At 45.0% G+C, this 19,029-nt stretch overlaps 1 protein-coding gene across 1 annotated transcript in view; it reads right to left on the reverse strand.

The window, feature by feature from the left end:
* Nucleotides 1–3,018: 3,018 nt before the first annotated feature.
* Nucleotides 3,019–19,029, reverse strand: part of HIVEP1 (human immunodeficiency virus type I enhancer binding protein 1) — a 136,188-nt gene continuing 120,177 nt past the window's right edge. Inside the window, 2 exon segments of the mRNA XM_015413986.1 lie at nt 3,019–4,229; nt 6,551–7,044. Coding sequence (XP_015269472.1) covers nt 3,060–4,229; nt 6,551–7,044 — 1,664 coding nt within the window. The 3' untranslated portion in view covers nt 3,019–3,059.

Genomic DNA, 19,029 nt, shown 5'->3' on the forward strand with positions numbered 1-19,029 from the left:
GACACAAGGGAAAACGTTGGAACATCCACAGAAAAGAGAAGGGGGAAGGGCTACACTGATGTGAATCAAACAGACCTTCACATTTGACCTTTCTGTGCAAAGCAAACCTTGTATTACAAAATAAAGCTAAGCATGCCGCCTAATCGACACACTTCAAGGCAGCCCCCTTTGCTTTCCTTGAGTGACCTTTAGGAATGCCATGCCTTTTTTAATTCGGGAGTTTCAGCAGTTTCTGGGAGGGTTGGCATAGTATTGTACAAGCCACAAACTATACGCCATTCCTTACTGTACAAAGGCTGCCATCTTTCCCAGGTAGACCCCACGTAGTACAGCCTACAGAGTTAGCCCTTCTGTTATCCAAATATCTGATGGACGTCCAAAGCAAGAATATAAAAGGGTAAAGGTTTCCCTTGCTTGAAAGTCAGTCGAATCCGACTCTAGGGGGCAGCGCTCATCTCCATTTCCAAGCCGAAGAGCCAGCACTGTCCGAAAACTTCTCCGTGGTCATGTGGCCGGCATGACTAAGTGCCGAGGCGCACGGAATGCTGTTACCTTCCCACCGAAGCAGTACCTATTTATCTACTTGTAGTGGGTCAGACTGTTGGACTATGATCTAGGAGACCCAGGTTCAAATGCCCACTCTGCTGTGGAAGCTTGCTGGGTGACCTTGAGCCAGTGACACTCAGCCAAAGCTACACCGCAGGGGTTTTTTTTTGTGGGGATAAAATAAAGAAGGGGAGAATGTTGTAAGCCACTTTGGGTCCCAACTATGGAGAAAAGTAGGGGTATAAGTGAATAAAATAGAAATGAATCATTCCATATTTTAGTTGCTTTCACATATTTAATGTTCCCTGGAAGTACAATTCTAGCACATCGGGGGAGCTGTATCTCAGTTGTAGAGCATCTACTTTGCATGCGGTTTCCAGTTTCAGTCCCCAGATCAGGCGGCAGGTGATGCACTGGTAGTGATTTTGCAGGTCTGGAGTTGACTGTTCCCGTCTCGCATGGTAAAAAGGAATACGTCCGTTCTTTAGAGGCAAAGTAATGAAGTTAAGTTCTGAAGGAATGGCATTCACACAGCATGGAGTTGCAACATTTCTCCCTTAACATTGCATAGTATCTTTCTTCAAGTCTCTGCCCGGCACCAGTGTTTTCACTGGCAAAACAAAGTTAGATGCATGTAAGTGGTTGTACAAACCCAACATGACCTGCTAACAGGCAGACTATGCAAAAAACACTTGTAGGCGACCACCCTCCTTGGCTCCACCTTATACCTGTGTGTCAGAAGTTATGGACTGAGTTGTGAATCTTTCATTGGACCATTTTGCCAGCGTATAAATCAAAAGCTGCTTTAATAAATACTTTTTTAGTGCTTCCATATTGTCATGGTTTCATAATTTAATTTGGGTACAAAATTCACAATCTCCAACACTGAACGACGTGTACACGAGTCTCATGTAATTGGTAGTCTTGACAATGGCATCGTTTGTCTGAAAGGTTTTTTGAAAGTGAATGAAATTGCAACTTTATTTTCCAAGAAGGTGAGAGAAAACTGGACCTGAGTGAAAGATTTCCCTGCACGCCTTCTGCCAGCCCCCCAAGTCTGCCATTACTATAGTCCGCAACAGAAGTGTGGTCCCATATCCCCTTTATAACAACTCTCATGGTGTGCAGTGTACTAAAGTCTTCCTCCCCAGAGAACTGAATGGTGACGATGCTGTCTGGCCATCTTAGGAGGAAAGCATAAAAGGGACAAATATTTCCTACTGGCTTAAATCAGTGTATGAAATAATGCCTTTTAGGCTAAGATGTTGACCCAAAAAAGGAAAAGCTCTTTAGAATCTACAGAGGAAATGTCAAATAATAAGCAGTTCAAACTTTTTTTGCTGCAATGTGGTTTTAACTTATGAACCATTTAAAAATAGGAAAAAATATTTGCTTATCTCTTGTCTGCATTTCTAAGTTAACAAAACATGGCTTTATGCTTCTATTTGACAGCGTAAATGAAGTAATATGAACTAATGCTTCTTAATCATTTTTGAAAACATAAATAAGCTTTCTTGTAACCTGCAGGTGTTAATAAATAAAAAAGTCTGATTGTACTAAGACGTAAAAACTAACTAAATAAAGAAGTCTGCTTTTACAGATTTACTAAGAATATAATGCTCAACAGGTTTCTTTTAAAGAAAATTACATGCCTTACAAAATTTTGAAAAGATTAACTTGTACTCTATGAATGTAAAAAAACACACCCAAAAACACAATAATTGAAAGCAGGGAAAAAATAAGTTAATGAATTTTAAAAGAAAATCACTTCAGTAGGTAATTTATTTCCAATGTGTACCAAGAGTTGGGGGGTGGGTGAGATCAGGTGAGGCAGTTCTGAGGGTTTTAAAGGGAAATGCATATAAATTGTTGGCTCGCTTTCTTCAAAAAGGCACAACTTCAGCAGCAGTAAAGTCTGTAAACAAAAATTTTACTGAAATAATTCAATAACACAGATACGAGCTTCTCTTTAAAGTGTAAAGCTAATGGCATACACAAGATGGACAGACCCTTTCCCCCAAGACTAATATGGATACAATAAATATGGAGTTTTACATACTCAATCTGTACACACAAACTTTGCCCCACAGCCATAAAAATTTACATTTAACAGTGCAACATATAATTTAATCATTTATTTCATCTGACATAAGTTTTCTTTTACTTACGAAACACAAGAAACTACTTAGGTTTTAATATACATATAATATATATCTTTTTTGACAATCTGTACACCTTTCTAAACATAAAACTCCAAAAAAAGGCACAATTGTCTATACAACATGTACAAAAAATGGCCGGAGCTGACAAGAAACAACAATTATTGGTCAAAAGTTCATGATTGCACAAAGATTAGTAATGAGTTTGTGTCAGAAAAAAATGTGCTTTAAGTAAAAGGGAGGTTTGCAAAGAAACCTAGTAAGTGTTACTTTAAAAAAAATAAAAATAAAACACACACACACACGCGCGCGCACGCACACACACGCACAACCCAAGAGAAAACCAAAAAAACCCTAGGTTGCTATTACAAGTCTGTCCTCGTCATCGCTGCTGTCACTAAACTCCACAGTATTCTGTCGCTCAGGCAACCCTTTTCGCCTAAGTGCTTGTCTATCTGGAGAGACAGTTCTTGGGGAACGGGATAAAACGTCAGAATTCACCTTCATGGGAGGCTCTGATACCGAAGCCTGTTCGACCCGAACAGAATTGATATTGCACTTTGGTTTTATATGACTCTCTGAGTCAGGCTTTTCTGGGTCCAGTTTATCCGAGCTATTGCGTCGTTGGTATTCACTTGAAGAAGTGGGTTCGGACAGGTTTTCCACTTTGTACCGCTGGCTGGCAGGTGCCACCTGAGGAGACTGAGCGCTGGAGATCTGGCCGGAATCGTCGACGACAAAACTGGCAGGATGCCGTTCCTGGTGAGTTTCGCAGGCCTTGCTACTGGAAGCTGGTGTTTCTGCGAGGCCCTGCCCCTCTGCGGCTATGGGGCTGACCGAAGGAATTAAAGTCGGCAGTGCTATGTTCAGTATCTGTAGACCTGGAATGTGTGCCTGGGGGCTGGGGGTGCTCTGAGAGGGAGGGTTCGCAGTCAAAACTTGTAGCCCTACCGCGTTTAGGGTTAACCCTGAAGGGTGTATTTGCGGAGCGATGTTGGTGTTTGTCAGCCCTAAGATGTTCACCGTCTCCATGCTCAGAGATGGAAGAGGCTGCAGGGGCGGCGCACTCAAGTTCTGGATACCTGGCATGTTTATTTGGCCAATGGGGATGCAGGGCACAACACTGTTCACTTCAGCAACACCAAGATGATTTGCAGCGCTGGAGACTGCACAGGCTGGGTCGCCAAGAGCACTTGTAGTTCTGTGGATCACACTAACAGCAGGGATAGTGAGTTGTACTGGTCCAGCCTGAATAGGAAGAAATGTCGAGTACGTGGCCAAGCCAGCAGGTACCACGTGGATCCCTCCAACAGGAATCATGCCGTAAGGGGTCTTGGCTTGTTGCTGCGAGTGCAAAGGGAGGTGGCTAAAGAGGTGGGCCTGGGGAGGCGCCGCATTTATGGTCTGTTGCTGATGCTTCTGCTCTAGGAGCTCTGGGTAAGGTGAGGCCACCGAAGGAGCCACTGTTGTGGTCTGTGTGCTCCGGTCCACAGGTGGGGAAGGAAGTCTGGTACAGGTTGTGCTCTAGTGCAATAAAAGAACAAAAAACAGAAAAAGCAGCAGTGAGGCTCAAAATTCTCTAGAGTTTCTTAAAAACATACGACAAGCAGAGGTCATTTCGGGGGGGATTGCAGTTCCCCCGGGTGAGGTACGGGGGGTGGGGCACATGACGAAGCCCCGCCCCCTGCTTCTGGCCGCCCCGCTTCCGGCCCTCATTCAGCCAGGAGGAGGCAGGAGAAGAGGGAGGGTAAGTTGCTTCCTCCCTGCCTCTCCCCACCCCTGCCTGCCTGGGGCCAGGGAGGGCCTTCGCGGGGCTTCCTTGCACTCCCGCCGGCCTTGCAGGTCCACCGCCGGGCCCCTCATGGGGCTCGGCAGTGGAGCTGCAAGGCTGGCGGCGGTGGCCGGGACCGTTGGGGCTGGGGGGTGTGGCCTTATGACACACTTCCGGTGATGTCAGGGGGTGTGGCATATGCTAATGAGTTACCCTAGCTCTTTTTCTACAAAACAACCCCTGACGACAAGCCTACGCCAAAGGAGAGCTGGGTCTGTGTGCTGGATTTCACCTTACAGTGGGAAAGGTAGAGTTGCCAACTCCAGGTTGGGAAATAGCTTGAGATTTTGGGAGTCGAGCCTAAGGAGGGAGGGGTTGGGGAGGGGAGGGGACTTCAATGGGTTATAATGCCACAGAGTCCACCTTCCAAAGTGGCCATTTTCTTCAGATGAACGGATCTCTATCACTTGGAGATTAGCTGTAATCCCAGCTCAGCTACCGCCTAGAGCAGGGGTGTCAAACATAAGGCCCGGGGGCCAGAACCAGCCTGTCCAAGGCTCTCATCCAGCCCGTGAGCAACTGGTGCAAGGGAGAAAACGGGAGGCCGCTCAGGGGTGAGCGAGTAGCAGAGCCACTATGACTGTGGTTTCAGCACAGCAGAACGACCTTATTTTAAGCAGTGAAGCAGAACCCCTTCGCTTCGTGGGGCCTTGCAGAGGGGACACACCAACTCAGAGGTTACCAGCTGCCATCCTTTATAAAGTTATATCTCTGGTACCTGGCATTACGTTTTATGGCACACATGGCCCGGCCCGACAAAGTCACATTTATGTCAGATCCAGCCCTTGTAAAAAATGAGTTCGACACCTCGGGCCTAGAGACTGGCCATGAACACTGCTTGGGAACAGATGGGCAGCCAATGCAGATTTTTCAGAAAGGGGATGGTATGGTCCCCCAGCCCCCTGGAACCAACCCCTGACATGGGGCTGCTGCATTCTGGACCAGCTAAAGCTTCCAGATCATTCCCAAGGGCAGCCTCAGGCAGAGCGCATTTTAGTAATCTAACTTGGATGTGATCAGAACATGGATCACCATGGCCAGATCACGCTTTTCAGTGAACAGCCACAGCTGGTGTATCGACAAAAGCTGATAAAAAAGTGCTACGTGGGTGCCAGAGAGGAGACCTGACCTTTTCTCCCCCCCAAACAAAAAGCAATTTGTTAATGCTTTCTCATAAAAATATATTACAATAGATCAGTTTCAGTGCTCCTGTTCTCCTGGGTCACGTGGATGTGCAGAGTATGTTGAAAACATGACCACACCATAAGGAGTCCCATGCAACTTCTATTGCTAGCTGCGGCAAATGTCAGGGACTCTTTATAGTGCTAGCCATGAGGAAATCCTGCTAGCAAGCATAGGTCCATCAGGCTGGATTAAGCCTTTCCTTTGCTTGTACCTACAGGCAAATTACAATCACGTACACCCTGCAGTGAAGAATTACTTGCCCATCACAGAAGGATATTTATTTGAAAAATAAAGCCCAAGAATTTCAGTACGCTGGTGGCTCATACCTAATGTGCTATAGAAGTCTAATCTAATTAATTAGAACAAAGTTAGAGTCCAGTGGCACCTTTAAGACCAACACAGTTTTATTCAAGGTGGGAGCTTTCGTGTGCAAGGCACACTTTGTCACTTTGAATAAAACTGTGTTGGTCTTAAAGGTGCCGCTGGACCTTTGTTCTGTTGCTTCAGGCCAACATGGCCGCCCACTTTGATCTAATTAATTAGAGTGCAACTTATTTTTAAGCACTGGAAGCATCACCGAAATCTTTCCAAAGCAGTGTGCTTGCGAATCCTAGCCAAGGACACTGAAAGCAATTGTTCAGCCAAGAAAGTTTTGCCCTCTTTCTCAATTAGAGTGCAACTTATTTTTAAGCATCACTGAAATCTTTCCAAAGCAGTGTGCTTACGAATCCTAGCCAAGGACACTGAAAGCAACTGTTCAGCCAAGAAAGTTTTGCCCTCTTTCCCCGCACCCCGATTCTGGAAAACTGAATCCATTCACCTTGGAAACCGCTGTAGTAATGACAGTAGCACCAGCAGAAGTTCCTAACGCTCCCTCTGGATCTGGGTAGTCCACATACATGTGATGGGATGGAGACCTGGGAACAGCCGCTGTGTCTGTTTCCTGGACTTCTGTGTGGCCTTCGCTTGATTCATGGGGTACAGCTGCCCCTGGTGGCCCTGAGCCACCGCCTTCTGACGGGGCCGAACTAAGTACTGTCATCTTGGTGAGAAGTGCTTTTGGCAGGCTATCCATAGAGTCCGTGTGAACACCAGCAAAGCAATCAGTGATTCTGGTATCTTCATCAGTGCTTGAGGCCTCCTGGGAAACGTTTCTAGAGGGATGATGCTGTGGGCTGGCTGAAACCGAGGGAGTGGCCGATAAAACCGATTCTGCTTGGCTGTCTTCATCCTCCTCCTCGTTGTCATTGTCGTCGTCATCGGGGACGTCCGAATCCTCTGCGTCAAATCCAGACCGATCGTAGCCCAACCGTTGCTTCTCACCTAGGAAGAAAGAAAATGATAAGTGCCTAATCTGCGAGCATCCCACATCACAGAGAAAGCGATGATGCAATACCGGTGCTATGAACAGAATTTAGTTGTAGTCTTTCGTTTCACAGAGGGCACGCAAGACATCATTGTTTCAACATGTTACAGTTCATGTTCCCCTCTGGAACACTTAACTACATTTACTTCTTTCCTTTCTTCGATCATGGATCTCAAGATGACTTACATAGGTTTAGGTGGGTAGTAGCTGTGTTGGTCCGAAGCAACAGAAACAAAGTCTGCGTCCGGTGGCACCTTTAACACCAACAAAGTTTAATTCTGGGTACAAGCTTTCATGTACATGCACACAAAAGCTTACCCCTAGAATTAAACTTTGCTGGTCTTAAAGGTGCCACTGGACCAGGCATGTAGCTACGATGGGGCATTTTGGGGCCATGCCCCCTCACCCGTTAGCCACACCCCACTGTGCTTTAGCCCAACACTCCAATGCCTCACAGCCCCCGCTGCTGCCTCGCCCATCCTCCGTGCCACCCACAGGGCCACGCACCCCATCTAAAGTGCAGCCGGCGGGCCAGACACAGGGAAGGAGGAGATGCACCAGCTGCAAGCATCAAAGAGGCACCAGGGGGAAACCAGCAAGCTCATGCCTCTCCGACAGTCGGAAAGGTAGGGGGAAGTCTTCTTCCGGCTTCCTTCTTCTCTCTCTCCCCTGACCCCCCAGCCCCCAGATTTCTCAAAGCCCCACCACCCAAAATTTTCTAGCTACATCCCTGCACTAGACTCATATTTTGTTCTGTTACATAAGTTTATTTGCCATCCATGCACAATCAAGACCCAGGTCTGTTTAGATTTAAGCCACAAGCGAGCCATTGGAAAAGTAGCATATGCATTTTCTGAATATGCATATAAATGTTTCGAACAAATGAAATTGCCCTATCATGAGCCTTCCAAACCACACCCAAGGTTTTCCATCACGTCGATGCTTTCTTTTCCACTTGTGTTTGAGAAAGCTTTTTTAAAAATAAAATAAAGACATCTTATTTACAGAAAAGGAGATGTAAGAACCAAATCATTCATGCAGGTATAAGATATGATACTGCACTCCTAGATTCCATTACCACTTCAGATTGCAGTGGGAAAAGGGCAGGGTGTTCAAATGCTTCCCACTTTCTCATCTTGAAAAAAAAAAGCTTTATTTTAGCTTTTTCCAAGCCGCGGTAGCTATCCACAGTTGATAAATTGATAATAACTCTAAAGGAGATCATATATGAAAGAAGGCAGAGATGTTTTTATGCACTTAACAACGGTATGTCGTATAACAGATACAAAACAGTATGATGTATATTTAGTAATACATTTCCATACAGAAGCGAATTCTCAGCAAGAGTCCTAAAACTGTATTAATGTGAATCTGTATCCAACACCAGTTCACCTATTAAGCCATGATGGCAGTGGTGTAAGGCTCTCCTCTCCACCAAGCAGACTGCATGAACTGGGCACATGTACAGAGGCCCCAGTATGAATGGTCTTCCTCTGCATTACAGAAGGGGAAGATCTAGGGTTGCCAGGTTCCTACCTGGCATCTAATGGGGGCTGGAAGCTCCGTGTCCGGTACCATAGAGTTTTAATGCCAAATGCTAGAGCGTCCCCCGACAACGTGCCCGGTGCGATGACATCATTTCTGGGTGACGTCATTACACCGGGCATGTCAGCCCGATTCTGGCACTATGGGGGCAGGGTTCCCCCGGCGGCCATATCCAGGCTGGCGGGTTGGGGGCCTCCAGAGCAGGCAAACCCCTGCCCCTTCCGGGGGACCTGGCAGCCCTAGGAAGATCATGTAGGAAGATGTTCACTTTTCCAGGGGACCTGGAAGATCATGTAGGAAGATCATGTAGGAAGATGTTCACTTGAAGGGCCCAGAGCACACTTCTGGCCACTTGGGGAAGGAAAGGAGTTTGCACTGCTCTTCCACTAAGCTATTTAAGCATTGCCCTGGCCTGGGATTGAGATATCCAGCCGAACTGACTTTTTAATATTGATCTTTGTTTACTGGTTTCAAACACCTGAACCTTGCTAAACGTGCTCATTAACTACTTGGAGAGGTTGCAGATTTTCTATTCTACTTTACTTGTATAATTCATCGAACCATCTGAACTCTAATCTGCCTCTCAAAATCCATTGTTTTAATAGCAGAATAGTTATATAAATTACTAAGGAAAGCAAAAATGTGCACTTCGATCCCACGGAAGAGAGCCATTAAGTCACGCTCTCATGCCCAAGAACGGATAACCCATGGACACAAGCTTACCATTAAGTGGGAAGAGAATCAAGTATGGTCTTAACATTCTCACTGAAATCAGTAGGATTTAAATCTTATTAGCTTTTGGCTGGATTGTTTGGGTAGGGGGAAAGGCAAAGTTAAAACATTACAGTCCAGTCTGCACAATGCTCAACTGCTGATGGTGTGAACTTCCAGGAAAATGGGAACTAATACCCGTCTCTCTTAAAGCTTTTTAAAGTTGAAAACCTCACTTTGTCGAAGAACCCTGAATACCTTATTCAACCTGAAAGTTTTATTTCAGCTCTCACTTGCTAAGAGCAAGAAGTGATCAGCTAATATTGCACAGCAACTACTCACAAAAACTATTCTGGTGAACGAATGCCCCCCCCCCCAAATAAATCCTTTAGAAGATCCCAAAATAAGAGGATAGACAGAGGAGAGAGACAGCCTATGTATGTTTTTCTAAAAGTGTTCCAGGTGGCAAACCAGGAAACACTGTTCTGTCTAGAACAGCCCGTCATCCACAGTTTCACAGGAGATATTTAACAGGTGTTTAAGGTTAATGATGGGCTTGCGATATGCCTTTTTATTTTTTTTCCTGGCCAGTCTTATCCTGCAACTCCTACTTGATTCAGATTTATTTTCAAGCATCCTCCACCTCCTGCACCTGTGCAGTCAGCATTCAGTAGCAGGCGCAGGCTCAGACTGTGATTACTTTAACCTTTTTAACTCAATCCTGATAAGAAACTGCTGTTCCTTCCAGATGACTGAAATCGACTTGATGTTTTAAAAAGTGGCACTGAAATTTGGCTCTCTTTGAAGTTGGGCAATCTAAAACCACCCATTAAAGAAGCAACACGGTTTTGGCTAAGTACAGAGGACAGACAACCGCCTGGGACCCCTGGAGAGCTGCTGCCAGTCTGAGTAGACAATACTAACTGGGATGGACCAATGATCCGATTCGGTATATGGCAGCTTTGTGTGTGTGTTCCAAGCAACAATCCGTACATCACTCACTGTCATAATAAACCAAATAGCTGTGTTAGACTGCTGCAGGAGATTGAAACAGAAATCAAGCGGCAACTTAAAAGACTAACAAAGTTTATTCCAGCATAACGATGTTTGCTTTAGAAAGCTTAAAGGTAAAGGTTCCCTTGCTTGAAAGCCAGTCGAATCCGACTCTAGGGTTGCGGTGCTCATCTCCGTTTCAAAGCCGAAGAGCCAGCGCTGTCCGAAGACGTTTCCGTGGTCATGTGGCCGGCATGACTAAACACCAAGGCGCACAGAACGCTGTTACCTTCCCACCAAAGTGGTACCTATTTATCTACTTGCAATTTCTTGCTTTCGAACTGCTAGGTTGGCAGGAGCTGGAACTAGAGACGGGAGCTCACTCCGTCATGCGGTAACTCGGGTCTTGAACTGCTGAACTACCGGCCTTCCACAGCCTGCAGAGTTCAGCGTCTGTTAATCTTTAAGGTGCCACTTGATTTCCGTTTCTCTTTGTTGTCATAAACAGAGCTTAATTTGAGGGGAAACAGATAGCAGTAACAAATTACAACCAGTGCTCAAACTGGCTGAAAAGATGTCTGGGTGTTATTCCACGCAGCAACTAACACTGTGATTTACTGAGTGAAAAAACCAAACCCAATGCAAATCCAAAATGACCCTTAAATATATTATTAACTATTAGTATCAGAAAACCCTTGATTCTGAAAAGAAAAATTCTGAATATAATGATAATCCTATCCAGTCATCAATGGCACGAAGCAGTACAGCTCTCATCTAGCTGCAGGTGTTTCCACCAATGTCTATAATAAGCTGTTAATAATAGTGCTGGAGGCATTCTCAGCCCTTTCTTCCTCTTTTATTGCCAAAATACCTTTTTGAACAGCATTTAACAGCGTCTGTTCAACACCATCAACAAAACATTAGCAACAAATGCATTTCAGATTAAGAGACAAACTACGATCATGTACACATACACACTTGATCAACTCCGTAATGCTTTTCTCACGATTTCCCATGTAGTTTAGCTGGGTTTGGGAACACTGGGTTCTTTAGGAAATATCTGACTAGCTCAAGAAATTGTAAAGATAAAGATATCTTTAAAGTGGGGGGAATAATCTGGGAAATGGTGTCTGATGGCTCTATTTTATATATCCATTTAAAGGAATTAAGCCTAACACTGCTTATGGAATATTTTCAGGGGCAGGAAATGTAAAATGCAAGGACCATGACTGATTTCGCTCTCATTTGGCAAAAGAAATGCAGGAATTGTAGAAAGGAATAACTGCAGACAGATTTTCAACAGAAGGAAAAAAAAAGTTAATTCTTCGAGTTACTGGGACTATCAGGCACTGGAGCACTTAGACCACATATAAACAAACAAGCTGTAAGGAAACATCTTAGATGTTATCATTCTGTCCCATTAAATGTGTATATTTTGAGCATGTGGGCAGCTACCTATACATTCTTATGTTCAAAACCTAGCACACTTCCAGGTGCTTCTGTAAGTGGTGGGACTGGTTGTGATGATACATTTCCAGAGAAGCAAGTCCATGGAAATGGAGTAAGGTAAAGGTAAAGGTTCCCTTGGTCGAAAGCCAGTCGAATCCGACTCTAGGGTTGCGGTGCTCATCTCCGTTTCAAAGCCGAAGAGCCAGCGCTGTCCGAAGATGTTTCCGTGGTCATGTGGTCGGCATGACTAAACACCAAGGCGCACGGAACACTGTTCCCTTCCCACCGAAGTGGTACCTATTTATCTACTTTCAATTTCTTGCTTTCGAACGGCTAGGTTGGCAGGAGCTGGAACTAGAGATTGGAGCTCACTCCATCATGCGGCACCCGGGTCTCGAACTGCTGAACTACTGACCTTCCACAGCCTGCAGTTCAGCGTCTTAACTACTTGAGCCACCGCAGCTCCTGGAAATGGAGTAGGTAGTTGTAAAAGTCTCCTTAGCAATAACAACTGCAACGGAGGACTCCTTCCATTACTAGCGATGGAGTAAATGCCAAATGCCACTAACTGCAAATCACAAGGTATCATAACCAGTAATATGTGAGTGTATTTTAAAAATCAGGGATCAGTTTTCTTCCTTATGTGTGAGATCAGACCACCACATGGATCACTTTGCAACTAATATTCATATGGGAAACAGGCCCCGGTCACATGGCAAAGTTATTGTGGGAGAGGCACGGATAGAGATGTGAAGGCCCAGAAAAAACCAGAAAAATTCGGGGGAAAAACGTTTTTTTCCCGAAGCCTTTTTGTTTTTTTCCGAAAAATTGGAAAAACTGAAAAAAGAAAAGAAAATTGATTATGGAACGTTTTATTTTAACATGATGAATAAAATATTTTAAGACAAGGTGTTCAAATATTTTGCAAATCATTTCTAAAATATATATATATGGTATCAGATTGATCTAATTTCTGTGCACTGAGGATAAGCAAGTCCTAGGTTACAAACTGAACTCTCCAATGCAAGAACAAGATGCATTCCTTCTTTTAGGAGGTGCGATTGTCACAAGAAAAGAAAAAGGTTTCAGTTTTGTTTTTGCATGTGGGTGGGTATTCTGTTTGTAATAATGGTTTGGATACACTATATTTTTAATATGCTAGTTGTGATAATTTCATGCCAAGTAAAAATGTCCATAGTCATATTTTATGTTCCTAAAGTAACAGAATGACTTTCAATCTAGAAAAGACAAAAGAAATGCTAATGTAGCATTTTTTTCAATTTTTCCGAAAATTTCCGTTTTCTCCGGGGGGGAAAAAACCCGAGCTTCAAAATTTCCGGAAATTTTACATCTCTAGGCACAGATGGTGGGCGGATTATCAGGGTGCGATCACACCCCAACATCTGGGAAGTGGAGCGCACCTGTGGCTTACTGCCAACAATGCGCTTTTAAAAACTAGTACCTCCAAGGTAAACGTTTGCCATGGGCTGCCTCCAGACGCCCGTGGTGTGATCGTGCCAGCGCGCAGCATTCCCCTCTGGTCCTTTGTTTACCCGCTGGTGCCGAGGGAAGGACCCGTGGTGTGCCGCCGGCACGCCTGATCGCGTAATCGCGCATCAAACTGTGCCGGGTCAATTAGCCACGCCTCCCCCCCACGATATCCGGCCTGTGTGACCGGGGCCAGATTTCAACAGAATGCTATTTTCGTATATCTTCCTTTTGTGACCACACCAGGAAATACTCAAGATTACACCTGTGCTTACCAGGTTCAATTTAAATGCATTTCCCTTTGGTTGCTGCAACCTCTCCTCTTCTTTATTGCCTCACAGGCTAACACTGACATCTGCTGGGAAAGCACGCCCTGGTAAAAACCCGAGAGCTTCAAGAGAAGAAAAGGAGCTTTGGTGTTTGCCCTGAAACGTTAGGCAAGCACAGGGCTTGCTGGCTGTCAAGTTTCTCCTCTTTTCCTTTTTACGGTGTCTAAAGAGCTGCTCAAACAACTCCCAGCTGGCAGAGAAAGACCCTCTGCAGAGACCTGCGCGGTGCAAATCAACTTAGCCACTGATAGAGAGGAGCAGCCAGTAAGTGGATGGAATCTCCCTGCAGAACCATCTCTGGGTGTGTGTGTGTGTGTGTCACAGCACGCGTTGCCAGCTGCTACTGCTGTTTGAAATAGCTACCCCTGCTAGCTTTCTATCCACATCCACGTTTAGCTACTGCTATTTTATTGCTGCCTTTCTAGCTCTTTGAATTGTCCATTGGTCTAGTCATTATATAAGCTGCTCCAGAGGTAAGTTCTTGTTTAAGATTTCATAATATATCTTGTTGCTTAATTAACAACATAGTCAGGCAAAGAGAATTCCACGTGCACGTCTTTTTTCAGTATCAGGTCCAACCCACTCAAGAGGCCATAATGAGCCAAAAGCCATTTTTTTTTAAAAAAAAAAACTGAACAAAATAAGCCATCAAAAGCTTTTCACCAGTGTTAATTGCTGTCGCCTGTCTTTGCCTGTGTCTGCCACCTTCTGGGCCCCAGTGCCCTCTTGAAGCTTTTCTTCCCCCTGTGCTACCACTTGCCCTCCAAAATCCTCTTGAGAGCCAGTTTGGTGTAGTGGTTAAGTGCGCGGACTCTAATCTGGGAGAACCGGGCTTGATTCCCCACTCCTCCACTTGCACCTGGCTGGATGACCTTGGGCAAGCCGTAGCTCTGATAAGGAGCTGTTCTTGAAAAAGGGCAGTTTCTGTCAAGAGCTCTCTCAGCCCCACCCACCTCACAGGGTGTCTGTTGTGGGGAGGGGAAGGGAAAGGAGTTTGTAAGCCGCTCTGAGACACCTTTCGGTAGTGAAGGGCGGGGCATAAATCCAATCTCTTCTTCTTCTTCTTCTCTTCTTCTTGTTGGCCAGGACAACTGCCACCCATAGTCTGCCAGATGAAAGATCCCCATCAGCCAAGTTTCCACTGGCCGTTTCGTATCCTTCCCCCTTGCTGAAAATGCTGAAAAACTACACGTTATACATCTTCCACACTTCTTGTCACCTGTGCTGCCAATGTCATCAGTCACAGGGGAGAAAAGATGGTGGAACACACTGCCGCAATGGCTTTTGGAAGGCCATCCCCTTTCCCCAGACTTGCCTAGCCCTAAGAAAAGGTTCAATAATCAGTGCAGAGGATGCTACAAGTTATAGTGGGGATCTCTAAAGGACCCAATGAGGGCTCTGGCTGTTCAGTTTGAAAGCCCCATCCTAAATCACCATTATAAGGAAATAAGTTCCACTGGTGAATGACCTTAGGCTGTAAGCCTAAAACACACTTTTACGGAAGTAAATTTCACTGGAACAAACAGGACTTTCTTCCAAATAAATGAACTTCTCCATTGGAGCGCCAATCACCTAATTAAGAGGAATTTACAATGGAAACTACAGCCAGTGGACTGAAAAATGATATCCCCAAGTTGCAGTATGTCATGCTAAATGCTTCACCTGGTCTGACAGCTCCGATCAGAAGCGAGCATTCCAAACATTGTAGACCTGCATTTTCACTGGAAAGGGCATTCCTTGGATCAGGAGATGAAAGATACAAGGGTGACTGGGAACATAAAAGGTGAAACTAAGTGATATCCGCTAATGCCCAAATGATGGCAAATGCAAACAGAGAGTACTGCCACAATGCGCCTAATACTGTTGATGCAAGTCCTCCGTTTATCTGGGGAGAAGTTTGAAGAAGAAATTAATGGAGGCTCTACAGCCGCTGCGTTAAGCATTCCTAAAATCAGGAAGAGCTACTCTCACAAATGCACTTTGCTTGTCCCTCCCTAATACATTACGTGCTTAGGACTGAACTTACTACACTGCCTTAAGATGCCTGTAAAGGCAAACAATACAAGATTTGAGAGTGCCAGAGACGAATCAATGCACCTGTTTTAAATTTCTGGACTAGCATTAACGGCTGCATTTTTCCTGTCATGTTGTAACAATGGGTTGGGACTAGGGAAAGGAAGTGAACTCAGAAGATTGCGAATCGGTATACTTTAATGGAAGCAATGTCAACAAATCCATCACCGATGTTTGCAGGAGCTAGAAAGGCACACCGAATACCGTGAGCTACAGTTGGTTCAATGAAACTGCTGATACAGAGAACTATCAGACGGTCAGAGTCTGACTCGGTAGATCAGGGGTCCCCAACGTGGCACCCCTCTGACACCTTTTCTGGTGCCTGCCAAGTGTTTTCAGAAAGTGGGTGGGGCCAGGTAGGGCTTTTGCCCAGCAAGGCTTCTGATTGGCCACTGGAGATTTGATTGGCTGTGCAGATTTTTTTTTAATGTTGCTTTGGCAGCAGCTGACACCACAGCACAAGGATCTGTACCGCGTTACTGAAGTTATGCTGTGGCAATCCTTTCGTGGCTGGCTCTGCCTCCAGCGGCAGCCATTCTGTGGCAGTCATTTTGTTGCTGCGCCCACCATGCTGTGTCAAAATTTCAAATGCGTCCACAGGCTCAGAAAGGGGACGCCTGCACTAGATCATGGCCATTGTGTTCAGCTGTGTTCAGTTGTGCTATGCCTAACAACTTCATTGTCATACTAAATTAAACAGAAAGCTAACTGTTTTGCTTGCATGCGCACACGCACAAAATCATATTCTACTTCACTGACCTGAAAGATTTGTTCTGCTAGGCTTTGAAACTGGGATAGAATGAAAAAAGGGGGGGATAAACCCTCACCATAATGCTTGTCCTTTGACAGAATAAACTTGAGATGAAAGTCTGTATTTTCCCTTAAAAACTGTACAAGCTAGGAAGTCCTCTTGGGTGTCATGCAAAAGACTAACTAGTTGGATCCATTGAAAGATCTGTGGTTTCCAAAGTAAAGTTTGTCCACCTATTTTAAACCTCAGGTATCCTAGTAGCAACACTGCAAAGGAGATGCTGACTCTCCTTGGCACCTTGGGAAAAGACAGCACTCTGTGCCTTAGTTATGGTTTCCCCCTGATAAAGATCAAGATAAAGACCAAGGTCCCTAAACTGCTTTTTGAACTGGCTAAGTTTAAAGAACAGTCTGGGAGTGCTGGGAGGGAATCTTCTATGGCACTAAGTAAACTGAACTTGTACAATATTATTCACCACTCTTAAGCTTCAATAAATGCTTTGTAATCAGTACTACTACTACTGCAAAAGCCAAGTGGTTGAGTGAAACCTTTAAAGGGTAATAAAACTACATTCCCAAGTATTTTACTCTTTTGTATTCAGTGGGAATTGCAACAGCGGCTATATACAGATGTCCATCACGGACAAACCTCTACGTGTTGTGACATAAATACAGCTTGCTGGTATGCTCCTTTCTTGCCTTAATTCTGCCTGATGCAGAGTGTGACTGAAGGTTTCCAGGCTGGAGAAGCCTCGAACTCCAGCTCTCCATGAAAACTGAATACAGGTTCCTAAGTAAATCTGAATTTATTCTCATCTCACAAAATGGGATTCTAAACTGCAATAAAACTGAGGTTTTGGATCTCAATTTGCAGGGACGAAACCAACTCCGGTTTGTCCAGGTGCCTGCATTTGGATGTCACAGTAAACGGGAGCTTCATCAAGGCCACCCACACCTTCCATCACAGTGTGCATGCAGAAGTAGGAGACAGCAAAGCATATACACATGAAGAGAAGAAGAAAAAAAGAAGAGAGTGGATTATTACCCCGCCCTTCACTCGGAGTCTCAAAGCAGCTTACAGTCTCCTTTCCTTTCCTCTCCCCACAACAGACATCCTATGAGGTAGGTGGGGCTGAGAGAACTCTCTCAAGAACTGCCTTTGAGAGAACAGCTCTGAAAGGACATAACTGACCCAAGGTCACACCAGCAGCTGCATGTGGAGAAGTGGGGAATCAAACCTGGTTCCTCCCAGACTAGAGTCTGCACTCTTAGCCACTACACCAAACCGACAACATGGGCAAACCACAGAAAAGGCCACTGCATTTAAGAAAATTAGAACACGCATGACAAAGGCGTTATTACTGCACTTGGGAAAAGGAATGTCCAGCAATGAATCTCTGTTCTTGTAAGATCCAGTCCCAGCTCTCTGCTCCTCCTTCACTCCCCCTCATCCATTTCCTTGGTCAGCTCCTGCTCCTGACTTAGTGTTGCTGCCTATCAAAATGAAGGATCTGTCTATAAAGGCTGCTCTTCTCAAATAACAAAGATTGCTGTTGCCCTTTCATTTCTATCAATAAGAACTAATTCAATTTTCTCTATTAAAAAAAGTAAAGTTGTGGAGCCATATAAACTGAAGGCAACCAAGTCATTTTCCTCACATCTTACGGAATTGGATTCAGGTGGATCAATTTACTCTGCTCTTCGGTGCCAGCCATGAGAAAGTACATTAATCTTTTACCCTTTTCTGTTTCTTTCAATAAACTTAACCGTGTTTGTCTTTCCCACCCCCTCACAATCTGATCAATTATTTAACATATCAGAATGGTTTTCAAAAGGAAGGGAGGCAATGCCAGCCTAGAGCAGAGACTAAGAAAATAATATATGACTTTGCAATTAAGTCATTATTAAGTTAAAATAAAGTTAATTTTGGCTGTGGTCACACGGAGCATTAGGCACGCTAGAGAGACGGAAGATAGGCGGATTTTCCGGGCGCGATCTCACCGCCACATCTGGGAAGCGTAGAGCTCCCGTGGCTCACCCAAGGCTTCACTCCGAAGATGCGCTGTAAAAAACTAGTACCTCTGAGGTACTAGTTTCTGGAAACCGTGGGGCATGGGTGGCCGTCTGATCGCATTTCCGGTGGTAGTTCTGGCGCCCGCCCATGTCCCCTCGCAAAAAGGTCCCCCCCCCCAAGTCTCCACGGATGCGCACAAGCACCCAACGGAGCATGCACACACTTTAGTTTTTTTAAAAAATACAACCCTGTTTGCCCCGCGGCCCCGTTTCTTTAAAAAAGCTGAAAAGTGCACAAAAACATTTGATAGTATATAAGATCATGAAAAACTAAAAAGTGATGTCTACACACACACTGACCGTTTGGCCAGCATCTCGAGTTGGTTCTTGCAATACAAAATGGTGCTTAACTAACAGTGAATCATGTGATAAGTCACAAGAAACATCCCAGTTCCAGATACGGAGCTTCACTGAAGGGAGAAGGGGTGCCCTTAAATGGGGAGGGGCTGGGAGGCAGTGACAGAGCTGTGGGGGCCACAAATGCAGAGCTGTGCAGATGAGGTTCCCCACCACTGCCAAGTGACCGTTCAT

Source organism: Gekko japonicus, unplaced genomic scaffold (genome assembly GCF_001447785.1).
Source record: "Gekko japonicus isolate JY-2015 unplaced genomic scaffold, Gekko_japonicus_V1.1 scaffold2143, whole genome shotgun sequence".
NCBI lineage: Eukaryota > Metazoa > Chordata > Lepidosauria > Squamata > Gekkonidae > Gekko > Gekko japonicus.